The following is an 18,445-nucleotide window of genomic DNA, read 5'->3' as shown; positions in this document are numbered from 1 at the left end:
GTTCGTTTGGTTTTTGGATCCCACATGTAAGTGAAATCATATGGCAATTATCTTTTCCAGTCTGACTTATTTAATTTAGCATAATATCCTCTAGGTCCATCCATATTGTCCCAAGTAGCAGGATTTCATTTTTTAATGGCTGAGTAATAATCCATTGTATATTTATACACATCTTCTTTACCTATTCATCTATTGATGGATACTTAGATTGCTTCCATATCTTGAGTATGTTATATAATGCTACAATGAACATAGTGGTATATATATTATTTTGAATTAGTGTTTTCATTTTCTTTGGATAAATCTCAAAAGTAGAACTGCTGGATCATATGGTGTTTCTATTTTTAATTTTCTGAGGAACTTCCATACTGTTTTCCATAGTGGCTGTACCAATTTACATTCCCATCAATAGTGCACAAGGGTTCCCTTTTCTCCACATCCTCATCAATACTTGTTATTTCTTGTCTTTTTGATAATAGCCATTCTGACAGGTGTAAGGTAATATCTCATTGTGGTTTTGATTTGAATATCCCTGATGATTAGTGATGTTGAACAACCTTTCATGGACCCATTGGCCATCCACATATCTTCTTTGGAAAAATGTCTATTTAGGCCCTCTGCCCATTTATAACCAGACAATTTGTTTTTTGTTTTGTTTTGTTTTTGTTTTTGTTGTGTGTGTGTGTGTGTGTGTGTGTGTGTGTGTGTGTGTGTGTTGAGTTGTAGGAGTTCTTTATAGGTTTTGGATATACACCCCTTATCAGATACAACATTTGCAATTATCTTCTCCCATTCAATAGGTTGAGTTTTCATTTTGTTAATGGTTTCCTTTGCTGTGGAAAAGCTTTTTAGTTCAATGTAATCCCATTTGTTTATTTTTGCTGTTGTTTCCTTGCTATTGTTGCCTGAGGAGACAGACCCAAAATAATATTGCTAAGACAAATGATAAAGAGTTTTTGGCTTATGTTTTCTTATAGGAGTTTATAGTTTCAGGTTTTACATTAGGTAAAGTCTTTAATCCATTTTGAGTTTATTTTTGTGTATGGTGGGAGAAAGTGCCCTAATTTCATTCTTTTGCATATAGCTGTTTAGTTTTCCCAATACCACTTATTGAAGAGATGTTTTTTTCTCTATTGTATATTCTTGCCTCCTTTTTCATACATTGATACACCACACAATTGTGGGTTTATTTCTGAGCTTTATATTCTTTTCCATTCATCTATATGTCTGTTGTCTGTTTTTGTGCCAGTACCATACTGTTTTGATGACTATGGCTTTTTAGTATAATTTGGAATCAAGGAGCATGATACTTCCAGCTTTGTTCTTCTTTCTCAAGATTGCTTTGGCTGTTTGGGGTCTTTTGTGCTTTCATACAAATTTTAGGACTTTTCTTCTAGTTTTATGAAAAAAAGTCATTGGTATTTTGATATGGATTATACCTTTGGGTAGTATAGGCATTTTAATAATATTAGTTTTTCCATCTTTAATCACTGAATATCTTTCCATTTATTTGTGTCATCTTGTTTCTTTTATCAAGGCCTTATAAGTTTCAGAGTACAGATCATTCACCTCCTTGACTAAATTTATTCTTAGTAATTTCATTCTTTTTGAAGCAGTTGTAAATGGGATTAAAAAATTTCTTTCCGATAGTTCATTATTAGTGTATAGGAATATAACAGATTTTTGTATATTAATTTTGTATCCTACAACTTTACTGGATTCATTTATTAGTTATCATAATTTTGGGGGGGGGGAGTCTTTTGGGTTTTCTATATAGTATCATGTCATCTGCAAATAGTAAGAGTTTTACTTCTTTCTTTCTAATTTAGATGTGTTTTATTTCTTTTTCTTGTCTGATTGCTGTGGCTTGGATTTTTATGTTGAATAGAAGAATGGGCATTCTTGTCTTACTTCTGATCTTAGAAGAAGAAAATTTTAGCTTTACATCACTGAGTATGATGTTAGCTGTGGGGTCAGAGTATAACATTTTAAATATAGATAATTGGAAAAAGATTTGAGTATTTTTATTTCAGCTTCACTTTTCCTAAATTGTTTTCTCATCACATCTGTATGCTAATTGGTCAATTTAGACTATATAAAATGTTTATAATTTTTACATTGTTTTTATTATACACATATAAGTATGAATAAAGGTACTATAATTATAAAATTTTAAGTAACTGATTATAAGAAATTTTATTTTAGAAAAATTATTTTTAACTACTTAGAATTAAAAGGTATTATTTTTTTCAGAGGACAATATCTTCTTATGGTGAAATGTTATGATCTTGCAAAGTTTACTATTTATCAAGTGGCAGAAATGAACAAAGGTAAACATAATTAATGCAAAATTATAATTGTCTTAATTTTAAAATAAATATCTCCTACAATGTTTATACTGTTTTCAATAGGCAAGTAGGAATAACATGGAAGGTGTACTTCATCAAAGATGATTTTGAAAATTTAAATTTTCAGTTTCACATGTACAAAATCAACCAGTAAATGCTTCATTGATGAAATGAATTTTCTGAGGGATTATTATGGGAGATTCCAGGGTTATAATTTTAGTTTTTTTTGTTTTTGTTGTTGTTTGTAATTGGAATAGCTTATTGTTTGTTGGTAGTAAATAGATTTTAGTATTGCATTGATTTATTCATATTACAAAGATAAATTATTGAATTGCTTGACTTCCTTAAAATAATCATATTCTAAATCCTAGATACTTGGCAAAGGTAATTGATAAATTTTATTTTCCTTTTAGGTCTCATTGAGTTGAGTCCTATACAGCAAGCACTCATTTATTCATTTTGTGAAAACCATGACAAGGCCATTCAGGTCTTGGATCGGATCACTTTGAACAGGCCTGAGCTCACCATGTATACTCTATTAGCAAAAGCCCAAATGAAAGCCAAGAAAATCAAGGTGAAAGTCTTGTGTATTATTTACTAAACCTATTAATAGAATTTTTATATTGTGCTCAGCATGACAGCTTATATGCTTTTTTTTTGCAGAACTAGATTATAACATTTATTTATTGATTCTTGTGTTAATTAACATCTGGGTTATTTCTTTTTATTTATTTTTCCTCTTAAGACTAGGGCTGCTATAAATATTCCTTTACATGTTTTCTGTTAACATGTGGAGTAGCTTTCCAGGATATATTCCTATGAATGGAATTGCTGGTATGTATAGAATGTGAATATTTAACTTCCAAGAAAATGGCATGTTGTTACATAGGGCTGTACCAATTTATGCTCCTACCTGTCATGTATGAATGTTCCTGTTGATCTCTATCCTCTACTGTAATTGGTTGTCAGACTTTGTTTTTGTCAATTTATTAGGTAAAAACTGATGTCTCATTGTGGTCTTAATTCACATTTCTCTGAGCACAGATTGAGCATCTTCTTATATGTTTGTTAATTGCTCATATTTCATGTTCTCTCAATTTCCTGCACATATTTTTTGTTTGTCTTGTTTTTATTGATTTTAGGCATTAAAAAATAAATTCTGTATATCAATCCTTGGTTGTCATGTATACCACATATCTTCTTGTAATTTGTGGCTGGTTTTACAGAGGTTCTTAATTTTAATATAGTAGAATGTATCTATTTTTTTGTTTTACTGTTGTGGCTTTTAAACAATTCTTGTTTAAGAAGTTTTTCCCACTCCCAAGGTCATACAGATATTCTTCCATATTTTCTTCTAAAAGTTTAAGTTTTGCTTTTTCTATTTAAGATCTTACTCTAACTTAAATTGATTTCTTTGAGTGTGAGATAGTGGTAACATTTTAATTTTTCCTATATGGATATTCAAATGTTCAAGTGTCATTTATTGGACTGTTCTCTCAAGCCAAAGGTCTGAAGTGGTACAGCTGTCATATTATAAGTTTTCATGCATATGTGGCTCTGATTTGGGGCTGTCTATTCTTGTCTTTTGGTCAGTTTCTCTATCCCCAGCCCAATAGTACAATCTCTTAATTATTTTAGTTTTATTGTAATTATTGATATCTGGTAAAGCTAGCCCCTACACCATATTCTTCTCTAGGAAACTACTGGTTATTCTTGGGCCTTTATTCTTCTTCTATTTTATTTTATTTTATTATTTATTTATTTTAATTTACATCCACGTTAGTTAGCATGTAGTGCAATAATGATTTCAGGAGTAGAATCCAGTGATTCATCCCCTTCATATAACACCCAGTGCTCATCCCAAGTGTCCTGCTTAATGTCCCTTGCCCATTTAGCCCATCCCCCCTCCCACTACCTCTCCAGCAACCCTCAGTTCTCTATATTTAAGAGTCTCTTTTGTTTTGTCCCTCTCCCTGTTTTTATATTATTTTTGCTTCCCTTCCCTTATGTTCACCTGTTTTGTATCTTAAATTCCACATATGAGTGAAGTCATATATTTGTCTTCCTCTGATTAACTAATTTCGCTTAGCATAATACACTCTAGTTCCATCCATGTAGTTGGAAATGGCAAGATTTCATTCTTTTTGATTGAAGAGTAATACTCCATTGTGTGTGTATATATATGTATACACACACACACACACACACCACATCTTTATCCATTCATCTATCGATGGACATTTCCTTACTTTGGCTATTGTTGATAGCACTGCTATAAATATTGGGTGCATGTGTCCCTTCTAAACAGCACACCTGTATCCCGTGCATAAATGCCTAGTAGTGTAATTGCTGGGTCATAGAGTAGTTCTATTTTTAATTTTTTGAGGAATCTCCATACTGTTTTCCAGTGTGGCTACACAAGTTCACATTCCCACCAGCAGTCCAAAAGGATCCTCTTTCTCTGCATCCTCACCAACATCTGCCATTGCCTGAGTTGTTAATTTGAGCCATTCTGACAAGTGTGAGGTGGTATCTCATTGTGGTTTTGATTTGTATTTCCCTGATGATAAGTGATGTGTTGTATGTTTTCATGTATCTGTTAGCCATCTGGATGTTTTCTTTGGAAAAGTGTGTATTCATGTCTTTTGCCCATTTCTTCAACGGATTATTTGTTTTTTGGGTGTTGAGTTTGAGTTCTTTATAGATTTTGGATATGTCATTTGCAAATATCTTCTCATATTCTGTCAGTTGCCTTTTGGTTTGGCTGATTGTTTCTGTTGCCATGCACAAACTTTTTATCTTGATGAGGTCCCAATAGTTAATTTATTTTAGCTTTTATTTCCCTTGTCTCTGGAGACATGTTGAGTAACAGGTTGCTGTGGCTGAGGTCAAAGAGGTTTTTACCTGCTTTTTTCTCTAGGATTTTGGTGTCTATCTTACATTTAGGTCTTTAATCCATTTTGAGTTTATTTTTGTGTATGGTGTAAGAAAGTGGTCCAGGTTCATTCTTCTGCTTGTGGCTTGTCCAGTTTTCCCACTGCCATTTGCTAAAGAGACAGTCTTCATTCCACTGGATATTCTTTCCTGCTTTGTCAAAGATTAGTTGGCCATAGGTTTGTGGGTCCATTTCTGGGTTCTCTATTCTGTTCCATTGATCTATGTGTCTGTTTTTGTGCTAGGACCATACTGTTTTGATGATTACAGCTTTGTAACACAGCTTGAAGTCCGGGATTGTGATGCTTCCAGCTTTGGTTTTCTTTTTCAGGATTGCTTTGGCTCTTCAGGGTCTTTCCTGATTCCATACAAAATTTAGGATTGTTTGTTCTAAGTCTATCAAGAATGCTGGTGTTATTTTGATAGGGATTGCATTGAATATGTAGATTGCTTTGGATAATATCAACATTTTAGCAATATTTGTTCTTCTAATCTATGAACATGGAACATTTTTCCATTTTTTTGTGCCTTCTTCAATTTATTTCATAAATTTTCTATAGTTTTCAGTGTTTAGATTTTTCACCTCTTTGGTTAGGTTTATTCCTAGGTATTTTATGGTTTTTTTTGTGCAACTGCAAATGGGGTCAATTCCTTGATTTCTGTTTCTGCTGCTTCATTATTGGTGTATAGAAATGTAACTGAATGCAGAGCATTGATTTTATATCCTGTGACTTTGGTGAATTCATGGATCAGTTCTATCAGTTTTATGGTGGACTCTTTCTGGGTTTTCCATATAAAGTATCATGTCTGTGAAGAGTGAAAGTTTGATTTCCTCCATCCTGATTTGGATGCCTTTCATTTCTTTTTGTTGTCTGATTGCTGAGGCTAAGACTTCCAGTACTGTGTTGAATAACAGTGGTGAGAGTGGATATCTCTGTCGTGTTTCTGACCTTAGGGGGAAAGATCTCAGTTTTTATGCATTGAGGATGATATTAGCAGTGGGTCTTTTGTATATGGCTTTTATGATCTTGAGGTATGATCTTTCTGTCTCTACTTTCTTGATGGTTTTTATCAAGAAAGGATGCTGTATTTTGTCAAATACTTTCTCTGCATCTATTGAGAGGATCATGTGATTCTTGTCCTTTCTTTTATTAATGTGATGTGTCACATTGATTGATTTGCAGATATTGAACCAGCCCTGCATCCCAGGTATAAATCCCACTTGATCATGGTGAGTAATTTTTTTAATGTATTGTTGGATCTGGTTGGCTAATATTTTTTGAGAATTTTTGCATCCATATTCATCAGGGAAATTGGTTGGTAGTTGTCCTTTTTAGTGGGGTCTTTGTCTGGTGTTATAATCAAGGTAATGCTGGCTTCATAGAATGAGTTTGGAAGTTTTCCTTTCATTTCTAATTTTTGGAACAGATTCAAAAGAATAGGTGGTAACTCTTTTTTAAATATTTGGTAAAAGTCCCCTGGAAAGCCATCTAGCCCTGGCCTCTTGTTTTTTGGGAGATTTTGGATTACTAATTCCAGTTATTTACTGGTTATGGGTCTGTTCAACTTTCCTATTTCTTCTTGTTTCAGTTTTGCTAGTTTATATGTTTCTAGGAATTTGTATATTTCTTCCAGATTGCCCAACTTACTGGCATATAGTTGCTCATAATATTCTCTTATTATGGTTTGCATTTTGGGGTGTTGGTTGAGATCTCCCCTCTTTCATTCTTGATTTTATTTATTTGGGTCCTTTATTTTTTCTTTTTAATCAAACTGGCTAGAGGTTTATCAATTTTGTTAATTCTTTCAAAGAACTAGCTCCTGATTTCATTGATCTAGTCTACTGTTTTGTTTTGTTTTTTTTTTTCGACAGCATTGAATTCTAATCTTTATTATTTCCTGTCTTCTGCTGGTTTTGGGTTTTATTTGCTGTTCTTTTTCCAACTCTTTAAAGTGTAAGGTTAGATTGCATATCTGAAACCTGTCTTCCTTCTTTAGGAAGGCCTGCATTGCTATATACCTCCCTCTTATGACCGCCTTTGCTGCGTCCCAGAGGTTTTAGGCTGTTATCATTTTCATTGGTTTCCATGTACTTTTTAATTTCTTCTTTAAATTATTGGCTAACCCATTCAGTCCTTACTAGGGTGTTCTTTAATCTCCAAGTATTCGTTGTCTTTTCAAATTTTTTCTTGTGGTTGATTTCAAGTTTCATAGTATTGTGGTCTGAGAATATGCGTGGTATGATCTCGATCTTTTTGTATTTGTTGAGGGCTGATTTGTGTCCCAGTATGTGTTCTATTCTGGAAAGTGTTCCACGTGCACTCAAGAACAATGTGTATTATGTTGCTTTAGAATGTAATGTTCTGAATATATCTATTAAGTCCGTTCGTTCAGTGTGTCATTGAAATCCATTGTTTCCTTATTGATTTTCTGCTTAAATGATATGTCCATTGCTGTGAGTGGGGTGTTGAAGGTCCTACTTTTATGATATTATTATCAATGAGTTTCTTTATGTTTAATTTATATTGGGTTTTTCCACGTTGGCATAAATGTTTACAATTGTTAGATATTCTTGGTGGATAGACCCCTTAATTATGATAAATGCCCTTCTTCATCTCTTGTTACAATATTTATTTTAAAATCCAGATTGTCTGATATAAGTGTGGCTACTCTGGCTTTCTTTTGTTGACCATTAGCATGATAGATGGTTCTCCATCCTCTTACCTTCAATGTGAAGGTGTCTTTAGGTCTAAAATGGGTCTCTTGTTAACAGCATATAGGTGAACCTTATTTTCTTATCCATTCAGTGTTTCGTCCATTTACATTTAGAGTGAGTACTGAAAGATATGAATTTACTGCCACTGTGTTGCCTGTAGAGTTGGAGTTTCTTCTAGTGGTGTTCTCTGGTCATTTCTAGTCTCTATTACTTTTGGTCTTTTTTTGTTTTGTTTTATCTTTTCTACCCTCAGAGAGTTCCCCTTAAAATTTCTTGCAGGGCTGGCTTAGTGGTCACAAACTCCTTTCATTTTTGTTTGTCTGGGAAACTTTTTATCTCTCCTTCTATTTTGAATGACAGCCTTGCTGGATAAAGATTCTTGGCTGCATATTTTTCTGATTCACCACACTGAATATATCCTGCCGCACCTTTCTGGCCTGCCAAGTTTCTGTGGATAGGTCTGCTGCAAACCTGATCTGTCTTCCCTTGTTGGTTAGGGACTTTTTTTCCCTTGCTGCTTTCATGATTCTCTCCTTGCCTGAGTAGTTTGTGAATTTGACTATGATATGCCTTGTTGATGGTCGGTTTTTGTTGAATCTAATGGGGGTCCTCTGTGCTTCCTGGATTTTGATGTCTGTGTCTTTCCCCAGGTTAGGAAAGTTTTCCACTATGACGTGTTCACAATACTTCTACCCCTATTTCTCTCTCTTCCTCTTCTGGGACCCCTATGATTCTGATGTTGTTTCTTTTTAATGAGTCACTGATATCTCTAATTATTAAATTGTGATCTTTTGCCTTTATCTCCCTTTTTTTTCCTGCTTCATTATTCTCTATAAGTTTGTCCTCTATATTGCTGATTCTCTGTTCTGCCTCATCCATCCTTGCCGCCGCAGAATCCATCTGTGATTGCAGCTCAGTTATAGCAGTTTTTATTTCATTCTGCCTAGTTTTTACTTCTTGCAGAATGGGATTCTAATCTATTTTCAACTCCAGCTAGTATTCTTTTTATCATGATTCTAAATTCTGGTTCAGACATCTTGCTTGTATCTGTGTTGGTTAAGTCCCTGGGCTGTTGTTTCTTTATGCTCTTTCTTTTGGGGTAAATTCCTTAGTTTCATCATTTTGAAGGGAGAAAAGGAATTAATGAGGTTGAAAAAATTAAAATTAAAATTTTAAAGTTAAACTTAAAATTTGTAAATTAAAGTTAAAATTAAATTAAAGTTTTCTGCTATGATTTGCTACCATAAACCTTCTCCTCTTTTTTCTCTCTCTTCATTTTCTGGGATGCCTATGATTTGGATGTTATTCCTTTTTAATAAGTCACTAAGTTCTTTAATTCTTGTATCATGCTCTTTTGCCTTAGTTTCCCTCTTTTTTCGGGATTATTCTCCATAATTTTGTCTTCTATTTCACAGATTCACTGCTCTGGTTCATCCATCCTTGCAACGTGGCATCCATTTGAGATTGTGTCTCAGTTATAGCATTTTTAATTTCATCCTCACTGAATTTCACCTCTTATTTCTGCAGAAAGGGATTCTATGCTTTTTTCAACCCCAGCTAGTATCCTTATTATCATGATTCTAAATTCTAGGTCAGACATCTTGCTTATGTCTGTGTTGATAAAGTCCCTGGCTGTCATTTCTTCCTGTTCTTCCTTTTGGGGTGAATTTCTTCATTTTGTCATTCTGGAGGAAGAAAAAAATATAAATAAAACATTAAGTTGAAAATTGAAAAACAACACAAAAAAGTCAAATAAAGGAAGCTGGATCCTAGGTGTGTTTTGGTTTTGTTGTTGAAAGAAGCTTGATAGAATAGAGCAAAAAGGGAAAGAAAAGAAAAGAAGAAAAAAAGAAAATGTTTAAAAATTACAACAAATGTATACCATAAAATAGAATAAAATGAAATGAAGAAAGTAAAATAGAATAAAAAGTCTATAAAAAATTAAAATATGGTAAAAAGAATTAAAAAATAAAAAGAAAACAGAAAATGAAAATAAAATTTTCTCTTTGTATCCAAGAAAAAGAAAAGAAAAACAAAAATCAAAAAACAAATAGATGGACCAGCAAACAGAATGAAATCTGAAATTACATTCAATTTCCCCTAGAAGTCAAAGTATGAAGCACTTTATAGTCTACACTAAGCAGGCAGAAAGACGTATGGTGGTGCTCTAGGCCCTGAGCTTGGTTGGTGCAATTGGATTGGGCTTGGTGTAATGGCTGCTTTCTCCACTGCATGGTGCTGCTTAGCTTACTGGGGTGTATCGTTGTGGTGCATGTGTGCATGTATGCACATGCATGGGAAAGGTGAAAATTCAGAATTTTCTTTGAATTGTATTCAATCTCTAGATTATTTTAGGGAGAATTGACACCTTTATGATATTGAATTTGTTTTTGGAATATTCTGACATTTTCTTAAAAATTAAACAAAAAATTATTTATATTGGAGGGAGAGTGAAAGATTGTGTGCAAGTGGGAGAGGGGCAGAGAGAGATGGAGACAGAATCTGAAGTAGGCTCCACGCTCTGAGCTGTCAGCACAGAGCCCAATGCGGGGCTCAAACTCATGAACCATGAGATCCTTTCCTTAGTCAAAGTCAGATGCTCAACTGACTGAGCCACCCAGGCACCCCTCTTATGTTTACTTTAACCTCCTCTCCTCCACTTATTGCTCTATAGAAATCTGGAATTACCTTTGATTGCCCTCTTCTATCCAATCAATAGTGATGTTCTCTTGATTCTTTCTAAATATCTCTCAGTTCTACTTCCTTTCTCCATTTCTGTGGTCTTTATCTTAATCCAGAACATATTTTTATTTTACTAGAATGATAGCAACACTGTTGCATTCTTCTAAGCTTTATCCACATAACAGCTGCAGTATTATTTTTAGAACATAAATATGCCTTACTTGGGTACCCCTCTAGATCTTCCCCAGGAGTCTTTTCAGAGAAGTGAAGAAGAGACAGGTAGGACATCAGCTAGCTATGAGAGGAAGCAGGAGGAAGTGAAGATGTATTTACTTTAATTTAAATGGGATGGAAGACTTTGTGGACTCAAAGAGACAGTGAAGGGGCAGTGACCCAGAAGAGGAAGGAAATAACTTGTGTTCAGGCAGAGCAGAAGGAGTAGGGGTCAAGGACACAGCTTGAGGAATCAATTCCTTCTGAATTAGAATTAGAAATTTCAGAAGGAATTTCTCCTTCTGAAAAGGAGAAGAATAGAAACCATTCAAAGTCAGGAGAGAAAAAAATGGAAATGGAAGAAGATATAGATGTGTTGAAAAGTAAAAATGAGGAAAATGGAGAAAGAAGGTGATGTATTTTTTCTATGGCAAGGTCAAGTGCTGAGAATAAGGATGGAAAGATGGATGTTGAAGTTATATGTGAAATAGATACTAAGTGGAAGCACAAAGGACACTTAGCATATCCAAGCTAAATCTCGTTGTTTATTTAGTAATTTAATATGATTAAGAAAATGGTCTAAAGAGTCACAAGTATTTATATTTCCATAAATATATCTGTTAGCTAATTATAAAAAAGTCATTTCTATCTAGAAAATTGAATTTTTTCATTAGCAAATTTCAACTATTTTGACTAGTTTAAATGGGTGATTTATTTTAAAATTTATGTATTTATTCTGAGAGAGAGTGAGGGAGAGAGTGAGTGGGGGAGAGACACAGAGAGAGAGAGAGAGACAGAGAGAGAGAGAGAGAGAGAGAGAGAGAGAGAGAGAAAATCTGTACTGACAGTGCAGAGCCTGATGTGGGGTTCAAACCCATGAAATATGAGAACATGACCCGAGCTGAAATCAAGAGTCAGACACTTATCTGACTGAGCCTCTCAGGTGCCCCTAAGAGGGTGATTTTTGATGTTAGTTTATTTTCTGGTGCCAGTGGATTCCCATTAAGAGCACAGTAGGACTGGGGCACCTGGGTGGCTCAGTCGGTTAAGCGGCTGACCTTGGCTCAGGTCATGATCTCGCGGTCTGTGAGTTCGAGCCCCGCGTCGGGCTCTGTGCTGACAGCTCAGAGCCTGGAGCCTGTTTCAGATTCTGTGTTTCCCTCTCTCTGACCCTCCCCTGTTCATGCTCTGTCTCTCTGTCTCAAAAACAATAAATGTTAAAAAAATTATAAAGAGCACAGTAGGACAAAATAAAGTTTGATTAAAACCACATCAGATATTATCATTGGAAATCTTTTACTATTTAATAGCTGTTCAGTATTTCAGGAAAATTACTGAAAAACTGGTCATAAACTAGTCTATAACTTTAAGCTGATTTTATACTACAAGAAAATAGCCTTAATAATTTAGAAATTATAGTATCAAAAGTGCATATCTATAAGTCTGCTTAAGTAGCAGATTTAGGAGAGACACCTTGTTGGGATTCCCTGCCATTAGACTCCTTGCTTGGGTCCTCAGCTGGTGGTGCACTGACAAGGCCTGTGTCCTACTGTGGCCTACCGTGAAATGAGAGTAGGGCTGCATGCTTAGCATTCTTTTTAACGTTTAAGGCTGTCATGTTAAATAAATGTTAAAACATTCCCTTCCATGTTTTTTTTTTAATCATTCTAGGAAGCTATGAGAATGTTTAAAAAGGCGTTGGATATCTTTTCTCATTCTGATAAAGGACCAAATGCCATAGCAGCTTCAGCAGACTGTCTGTATAACTTGGGCCTTTGTTACATGGAGGAAGGCAACATACAAATGGTATTTTGTGTATTTAGGGGCATAGGTTTTTTGTGATTTTGGAAATTGATTTCTTGAATTCAGTTCTATTTCTGAAGGCTACCTATACAGCGATTGACTAGACAAAGTTTCTTATAAAGTTTGGCTTAATACAATCAGTCTGCACCCTGCAATGCCTGCTATATCATTTTATTTACTCAGTACCTTTTATTTGATGTTGGTTTGCCATCAGTATTCCAAAGACTAATGTGTTTTTCCCACCAAAACAATAAATCTAACTGTAAGAAATTGTTATAGCAGAATATTTTCATCACATTAACATGAATTTACTCATTAAATTGTAAACATTTTAAATTGAGTGCTTCTGAGTAATACTATAGAATAAATAGAACATGAGTAGGATACTAATTTCTTTTATTGACAGCTGAACAATTCATATCAGATTGAAACTGGTTATTAAGATGGTCAGATTCATTGAAAGCCAGTTGACTCAGTTATTATGTATTGATCCAATATTTGGCTAATTTATATAATTCTCCATTTTAAAATTGTCAATGATGTGACAAATAAGTAATACAATTGATATTTTACAGTGGCTAATGTTAGATATTCCATAACTGAATCTCCCTATATACAGGCATAGACACAGATGCGCACACACACACACACACACACACACACACACACACCATTCCAGTCTTTGTATTTAGGGGTGTTTGAAACTTGAATCTCCATAAACTTGAAGAAGAGTTGCACTTGATGAGTTGTTCCATTAAGAAATTCCAATAAATATAAAATTAATTATAAATACTTTCTGTGTTTTTAGTCCTTTTGGACAACCAGAGCAAACCAACATTTGCTTTACAACATTGGGGAAATTTTTAGAGTTCCATTGTTCAGAAATGTCATTACTATGTATCTGCTATGGTTCTTGGGCCCTCATAGAAAATAAATGTACTGGTTGTGATTTCTTTGAAGAAACACATTATGAAGAATAACAATTAAAATTACACCTCCAAAAGTATTGGTATCTAACAACATGGATTATATAGATATCAGTTTGGGAGTAAAGGAACCTATAAATTATAGTAATAAACCTGACTTGTTTATATTACTTTTGTTGTCTCCACGAATTTCACTGGAAAATGTATTTAAAATGACCAAAAATAAGTGAAAACTTTTAAACAATTGTTATACACTGTAATTTATTAACATTTTAAGTTAATCTGTTCTACTCCCTAAATGATTTTCTTTTTAACAATATACTCTCCTAGGCTTTTGATTGTTTTACAAAAGCTGTGAAAGCAAATCCTGATTTTGCAGAAGGCTTTTATCAACGTGGTCTTTGTAAAGTAAAACTTAACAAGGATAGCTCGGTCCTGGATTTTAATCGTGCGATTACCCTCAATCCAAAACATTATCAGGTATTTAAATGAACAATTTCAGTGATTTGGAGAGTGTGTTAAATTTGCTAAAACTATTCAAGCCTTTATACGTTGTTGTTGTTAGTTAGCAAGAATCAATTACTTATACCTACTTCTTAGCCAACTGTGTTTTGATAATCCATATATCTGTATTTCCCTTTGAACTAAAGATGTTATTTCCAACAGTGATATGTTATATGTAAAGGTGCTTTCTGAATTGTGATGTTTATAAGTATTGTTAATATTTTACTATACCTATTAATAATTATAATTTTATATACTGTTATTAATTTCATTTACTTCTTATTTTGCTATCACATTTATTCTTGCCTTTTAAGAGGCTGGAGAGATGACACAAGATTGCATCTTGATTTTAAAAGCCTATGAAATTTGAATATGGACTAAATATTAGATGATTTTAAGGAAATACTATTAATTTTGTTAGATATATAATGATAGGGTGCTTATGTAAGAGAATGCTTACATAGTGGAAAACTCGGGGGTGAAGTATCATGTCTACAACTTATTTTTAAATAATTCAGAAAAAAATAGATACAACAAATATTGCAAAATAATAATTATTGAATCAAGATGGTAGTCATATGGATGTTCATTATACTATTTTTTCTATTAATTTATATATTTGAAATATTTTCTAATAAAAGAGAGTGGGAAAAAAGACTATATTTTATATAATCTTTGGGTGGCATGGATTTGTTCAAACTATTACATATTTTGGGGGAATTGATGCTTTTACTAAAACTTCCATTCTTGCTTTCCTTTGCTCTTTCTCTGAAAAGGCGTATCTAAGCCGAGTAGCCTTCTATGGTTTAAAAGGAAGATACTCCAAAGCAATCTTGAATTGTAATGAGGCCATCAAAATTTATCCTCAGAGTGTGCGTGCCTATATCTACAGAGGAGTTCTGAAATACTACAACAAGGTAGGGCGGTTTCCTGCCTTGTTAACTGAGATTTTAGAGTGCTCTGATGCCAAGTTATGACTTGCTTCCTTTTTTTCTCTGTGAGAGGAGAATTGCCAAGGTATAAAGGACAGAACTGCATAAGACACTTTATGCTTTTTTCAGAAAATAGTGATATTTATTTTTGACATTTGTATTTTGAATAACACTTATTATTTATCTGGTTAAGAAAATAGTGTATATTTATTATAGAATTTGGAAAGTACACAGGGGAATAAAGGGAAAGATTAAAATCACCTACTATCCCCACCATCGAATGAAAATTCCAGAGGGCATTTTGGTGTATTTACATTTAGTCTTTTTTCCCCTGGGGGGGAAAATACATTTTTATATATATATATATATATATATATAAAATCCAAAATTGGGATTATGCTACCTATAAATTTGTTGTGCCTTGCTTGTCACAATACTTGAGGGTACCATTTTTAACAACTGAATAATATTCTACCATATTTTATTCTTAATCACTTTATTGTTGGACATTTGGATTGTTTTAAATATTTTACTATTTTACTATATTACTATCTTCATACTGTTACACTGAAAACAAAGTCATTGCTTGAGTTTATGATTGATTCTTAAGTGGAAATTACTGGATCAAAGGGTGTGAGCAGTACCATTGATATCTGATACTTCATGGAATACATTGTTTCTCCCTACTTTTCTGACCTTTCTTTGTAACTATTTCATATGAAATAATTTGCAAATAATGCCTGAAAGCAAAGGTAAGACCTTGTATTACATGTTAATTCCATGAAAATTACTATCTATAGAAATGAGTGATCTAAGGTATCAGGAAAGCATCAAAGAGGAAGTGAAGGAGAACATGGGTAGGTAACATGGCGATTATGTGATCTAACAGTAAGAGTGACAGAAGCAAGCTCTGATGAATATTTGCTGGATGAATATGGCTTATTTCTCTTTTACTAATAAGAAGTATAATTTTCTTTTTGCTTTATAGCAATATTGGCAATAAAATAATTATCTAAGTTAAAGTTGTTTGTATATTGAATTTTATTTGAAGGTAGGAGAAACATTATTATAATAATTCCTATCAAAAGATCTTCTTAATTAACTCTGAAAAATTAGATTACTTGTCTTAATTTCAAATGATACGCAGGATGGTTGAATGAGTGTTCAAAAAATTCTGATAGAATCAAGAACTTATTTTACAATTAAATTTCATTCCATTATGATTAACCCTTGTTATCTAATTATTTTTTTCTTTGTAGACTTATAAGCTAGCAATTACAGATTTAACTACAGCTATCAACATGGACAAAAATAGTTACATAGCATTTTATAACAGAGCCTTATGTTATACCAAGATAAGTGAGCTTCGAATGGTAAGATGACCATTTTAGTAAACAACATGTTAATGCATTTGTAAACACATTTAAAGTATGTGTAAAACATGTTCTTCTTATTTCTGTTACAATTTTGAAAAATAATTCCTATGGAAATACACACACACACACACACACACACACACACACACACACTTACACACTTGAGAAACCAAAGAACCATTTCAAAGAATATTTAGTGTTTTTGTTGGTCCTCACCAAATATTTTTATACCAATCTCTGCAATGTCAAATGAAAATGACTTTTACAATGCTTATATAAGCATTTAAAGGCATTTATAAATTAAAATCTATTGCATAATTCTCACTTGAGTAAATGTTTCTACTGATACACTGCTTGCAGAATTTTTAAGCAGTGATCACTAGCAATATTGTTGCTTTAAAATCTCAACATTAGCCAGAACAGTTTGTCAGGGTGTTTTTTGTTTTTTGGTTTGTTTTTTGGGTTTTTTTTGTACACTGTTCAGACCACGGGCACAGCAGGGAGTTTTGAATGATGGTTTCCAAGACTGGGACCAGTGACCAGTATTGCCTGTGTATTTATTATGAAGCCGTAACTAAAGGCTACAGTAACCATTTTTCTCAATTTGTCATGATCCCCCTTCTACCAGTGCAAGGCCTCTTTTGTATTTTCTAATCTTCCCCATCTCTTTCCTACTCTTGTAGGTTTGGTCTTTTTCCAGTGGAGATTCCTCACTGGCCAGCTGGTCTCAGTCTGTTAGTGTTCTGTCCCATCCTCTTGCTTCCCTTTCTCTGTTGTCTGCTTGTCTTCCTTTTTTTCTCTCTACTTCCATAGCCAGTGAAACATTCCTTTAAAAAACTACATCACATTCCTGCTGTTCTGTGTGGATACACTCCTCCAATCTCCTTGAAATTTGGACAGTTAAATCTGTTTAAAGCATTTGGAGATTTAGAAATTTATTTGCTATGGAAGGGAAAAAGTTGAGAACCATTTTTTCTACCTAAGGACTGTAGAATTCCTGGTAACCAGTCTGTCAGGTTTCCTCCAGAAATGTTGACAAATGAATAACTAATTTTTAACAAAGGAGTTGTTAAGATTCTAAGAGCTAATTAAAGGATCATTTATCAGAGAAACCTGCATAGCAGGTGTCTTTGACAACTCCCTCCCCACCCCCATTCCTGCCTTTTCTGGGTAATTCTGAAGCCACAAACAATGGACTGGGTAGGGGCAGGGAACTCCCATTTTTGTTATCTCTGATATATAACAAAGTCAGTGTTCTATGAATGGGAAAAATGTAAAACTACCTAGAGACCTAACTAGAATAATAACATATTGGTTATGTTAGAGCTGCTCTGTACCCAACACATTTCATCCCATTGAGTCATTTTACAGAGGAGGAAATGAAAGTAGGGAGAAGTTAGAAACACAACCAAGTCCCAGAGAGAGTAGAGACCTGCATTGGTATTCACAGGTTTGTTTGCTTCTGGTTAACAGTCTTTAGGTGGCTTTGTAAAACCATCTGACATCGAGCATGTGGACCGGATGTCATTTAACAGTGTCACCTCCTCTCTTTTTGTCTACCTCCCTGTTTCTCAGGGAGAAACAGTGATTCCTGCCATCACTAGACTGAGGAAACCCAAGTATCTTTCTGTAGAAAATGTACTTAGGCTTTCTTCCAAGATATACTTTCATAAAAACTAACAAAAGGTGAATTCTGCTTTCTACCACCGTGTATTAATATAAGTAACAGTTACCACTTACTTAGGGCTTATTGGGTGACAAACACAGGGCTAAATCCTTTACCAACATAAAGTCAAATATTTTTAAGTGGACTTTTACAACAACAATATGATAAATTACCTCCCAGTTTTGCAGGCGAAGAAACTGAGGCTTCGTGTTAAGCAATTTTCCCAAGACTGAAAAGCTAAGTAAAAATAGCAGAGGCACGATCCAAATCCTGCTCATTGACCTTCATGAAATCTCATTTCCCAGCTTCTGTTTCCTCTTGTGTCACATATTCAGTTGCTTAGTG

At 33.8% G+C, this 18,445-nt stretch overlaps 1 protein-coding gene across 1 annotated transcript in view; it reads left to right on the top strand.

Moving 5' to 3' along the window:
* The window catches only part of TTC6 (tetratricopeptide repeat domain 6), a 205,674-nt gene that overhangs the window by 160,786 nt on the left and 26,443 nt on the right, over positions 1 to 18,445 (top strand). Inside the window, exons 20-25 of the mRNA XM_049611599.1 lie at positions 2,254 to 2,330; positions 2,762 to 2,922; positions 12,565 to 12,699; positions 13,953 to 14,102; positions 14,903 to 15,043; positions 16,318 to 16,431. Coding sequence (XP_049467556.1) covers positions 2,254 to 2,330; positions 2,762 to 2,922; positions 12,565 to 12,699; positions 13,953 to 14,102; positions 14,903 to 15,043; positions 16,318 to 16,431 — 778 coding nt within the window. The remainder of the gene's footprint in view (positions 1 to 2,253; positions 2,331 to 2,761; positions 2,923 to 12,564; positions 12,700 to 13,952; positions 14,103 to 14,902; positions 15,044 to 16,317; positions 16,432 to 18,445) is intronic.

This window comes from Panthera uncia (genome assembly GCF_023721935.1).
Source record: "Panthera uncia isolate 11264 chromosome B3 unlocalized genomic scaffold, Puncia_PCG_1.0 HiC_scaffold_1, whole genome shotgun sequence".
Taxonomy (NCBI): domain Eukaryota; kingdom Metazoa; phylum Chordata; class Mammalia; order Carnivora; family Felidae; genus Panthera; species Panthera uncia.
The sequence above is the reverse complement of the archived record's forward strand: the minus strand, read 5'-3'. Positions and strand labels throughout refer to the sequence as shown.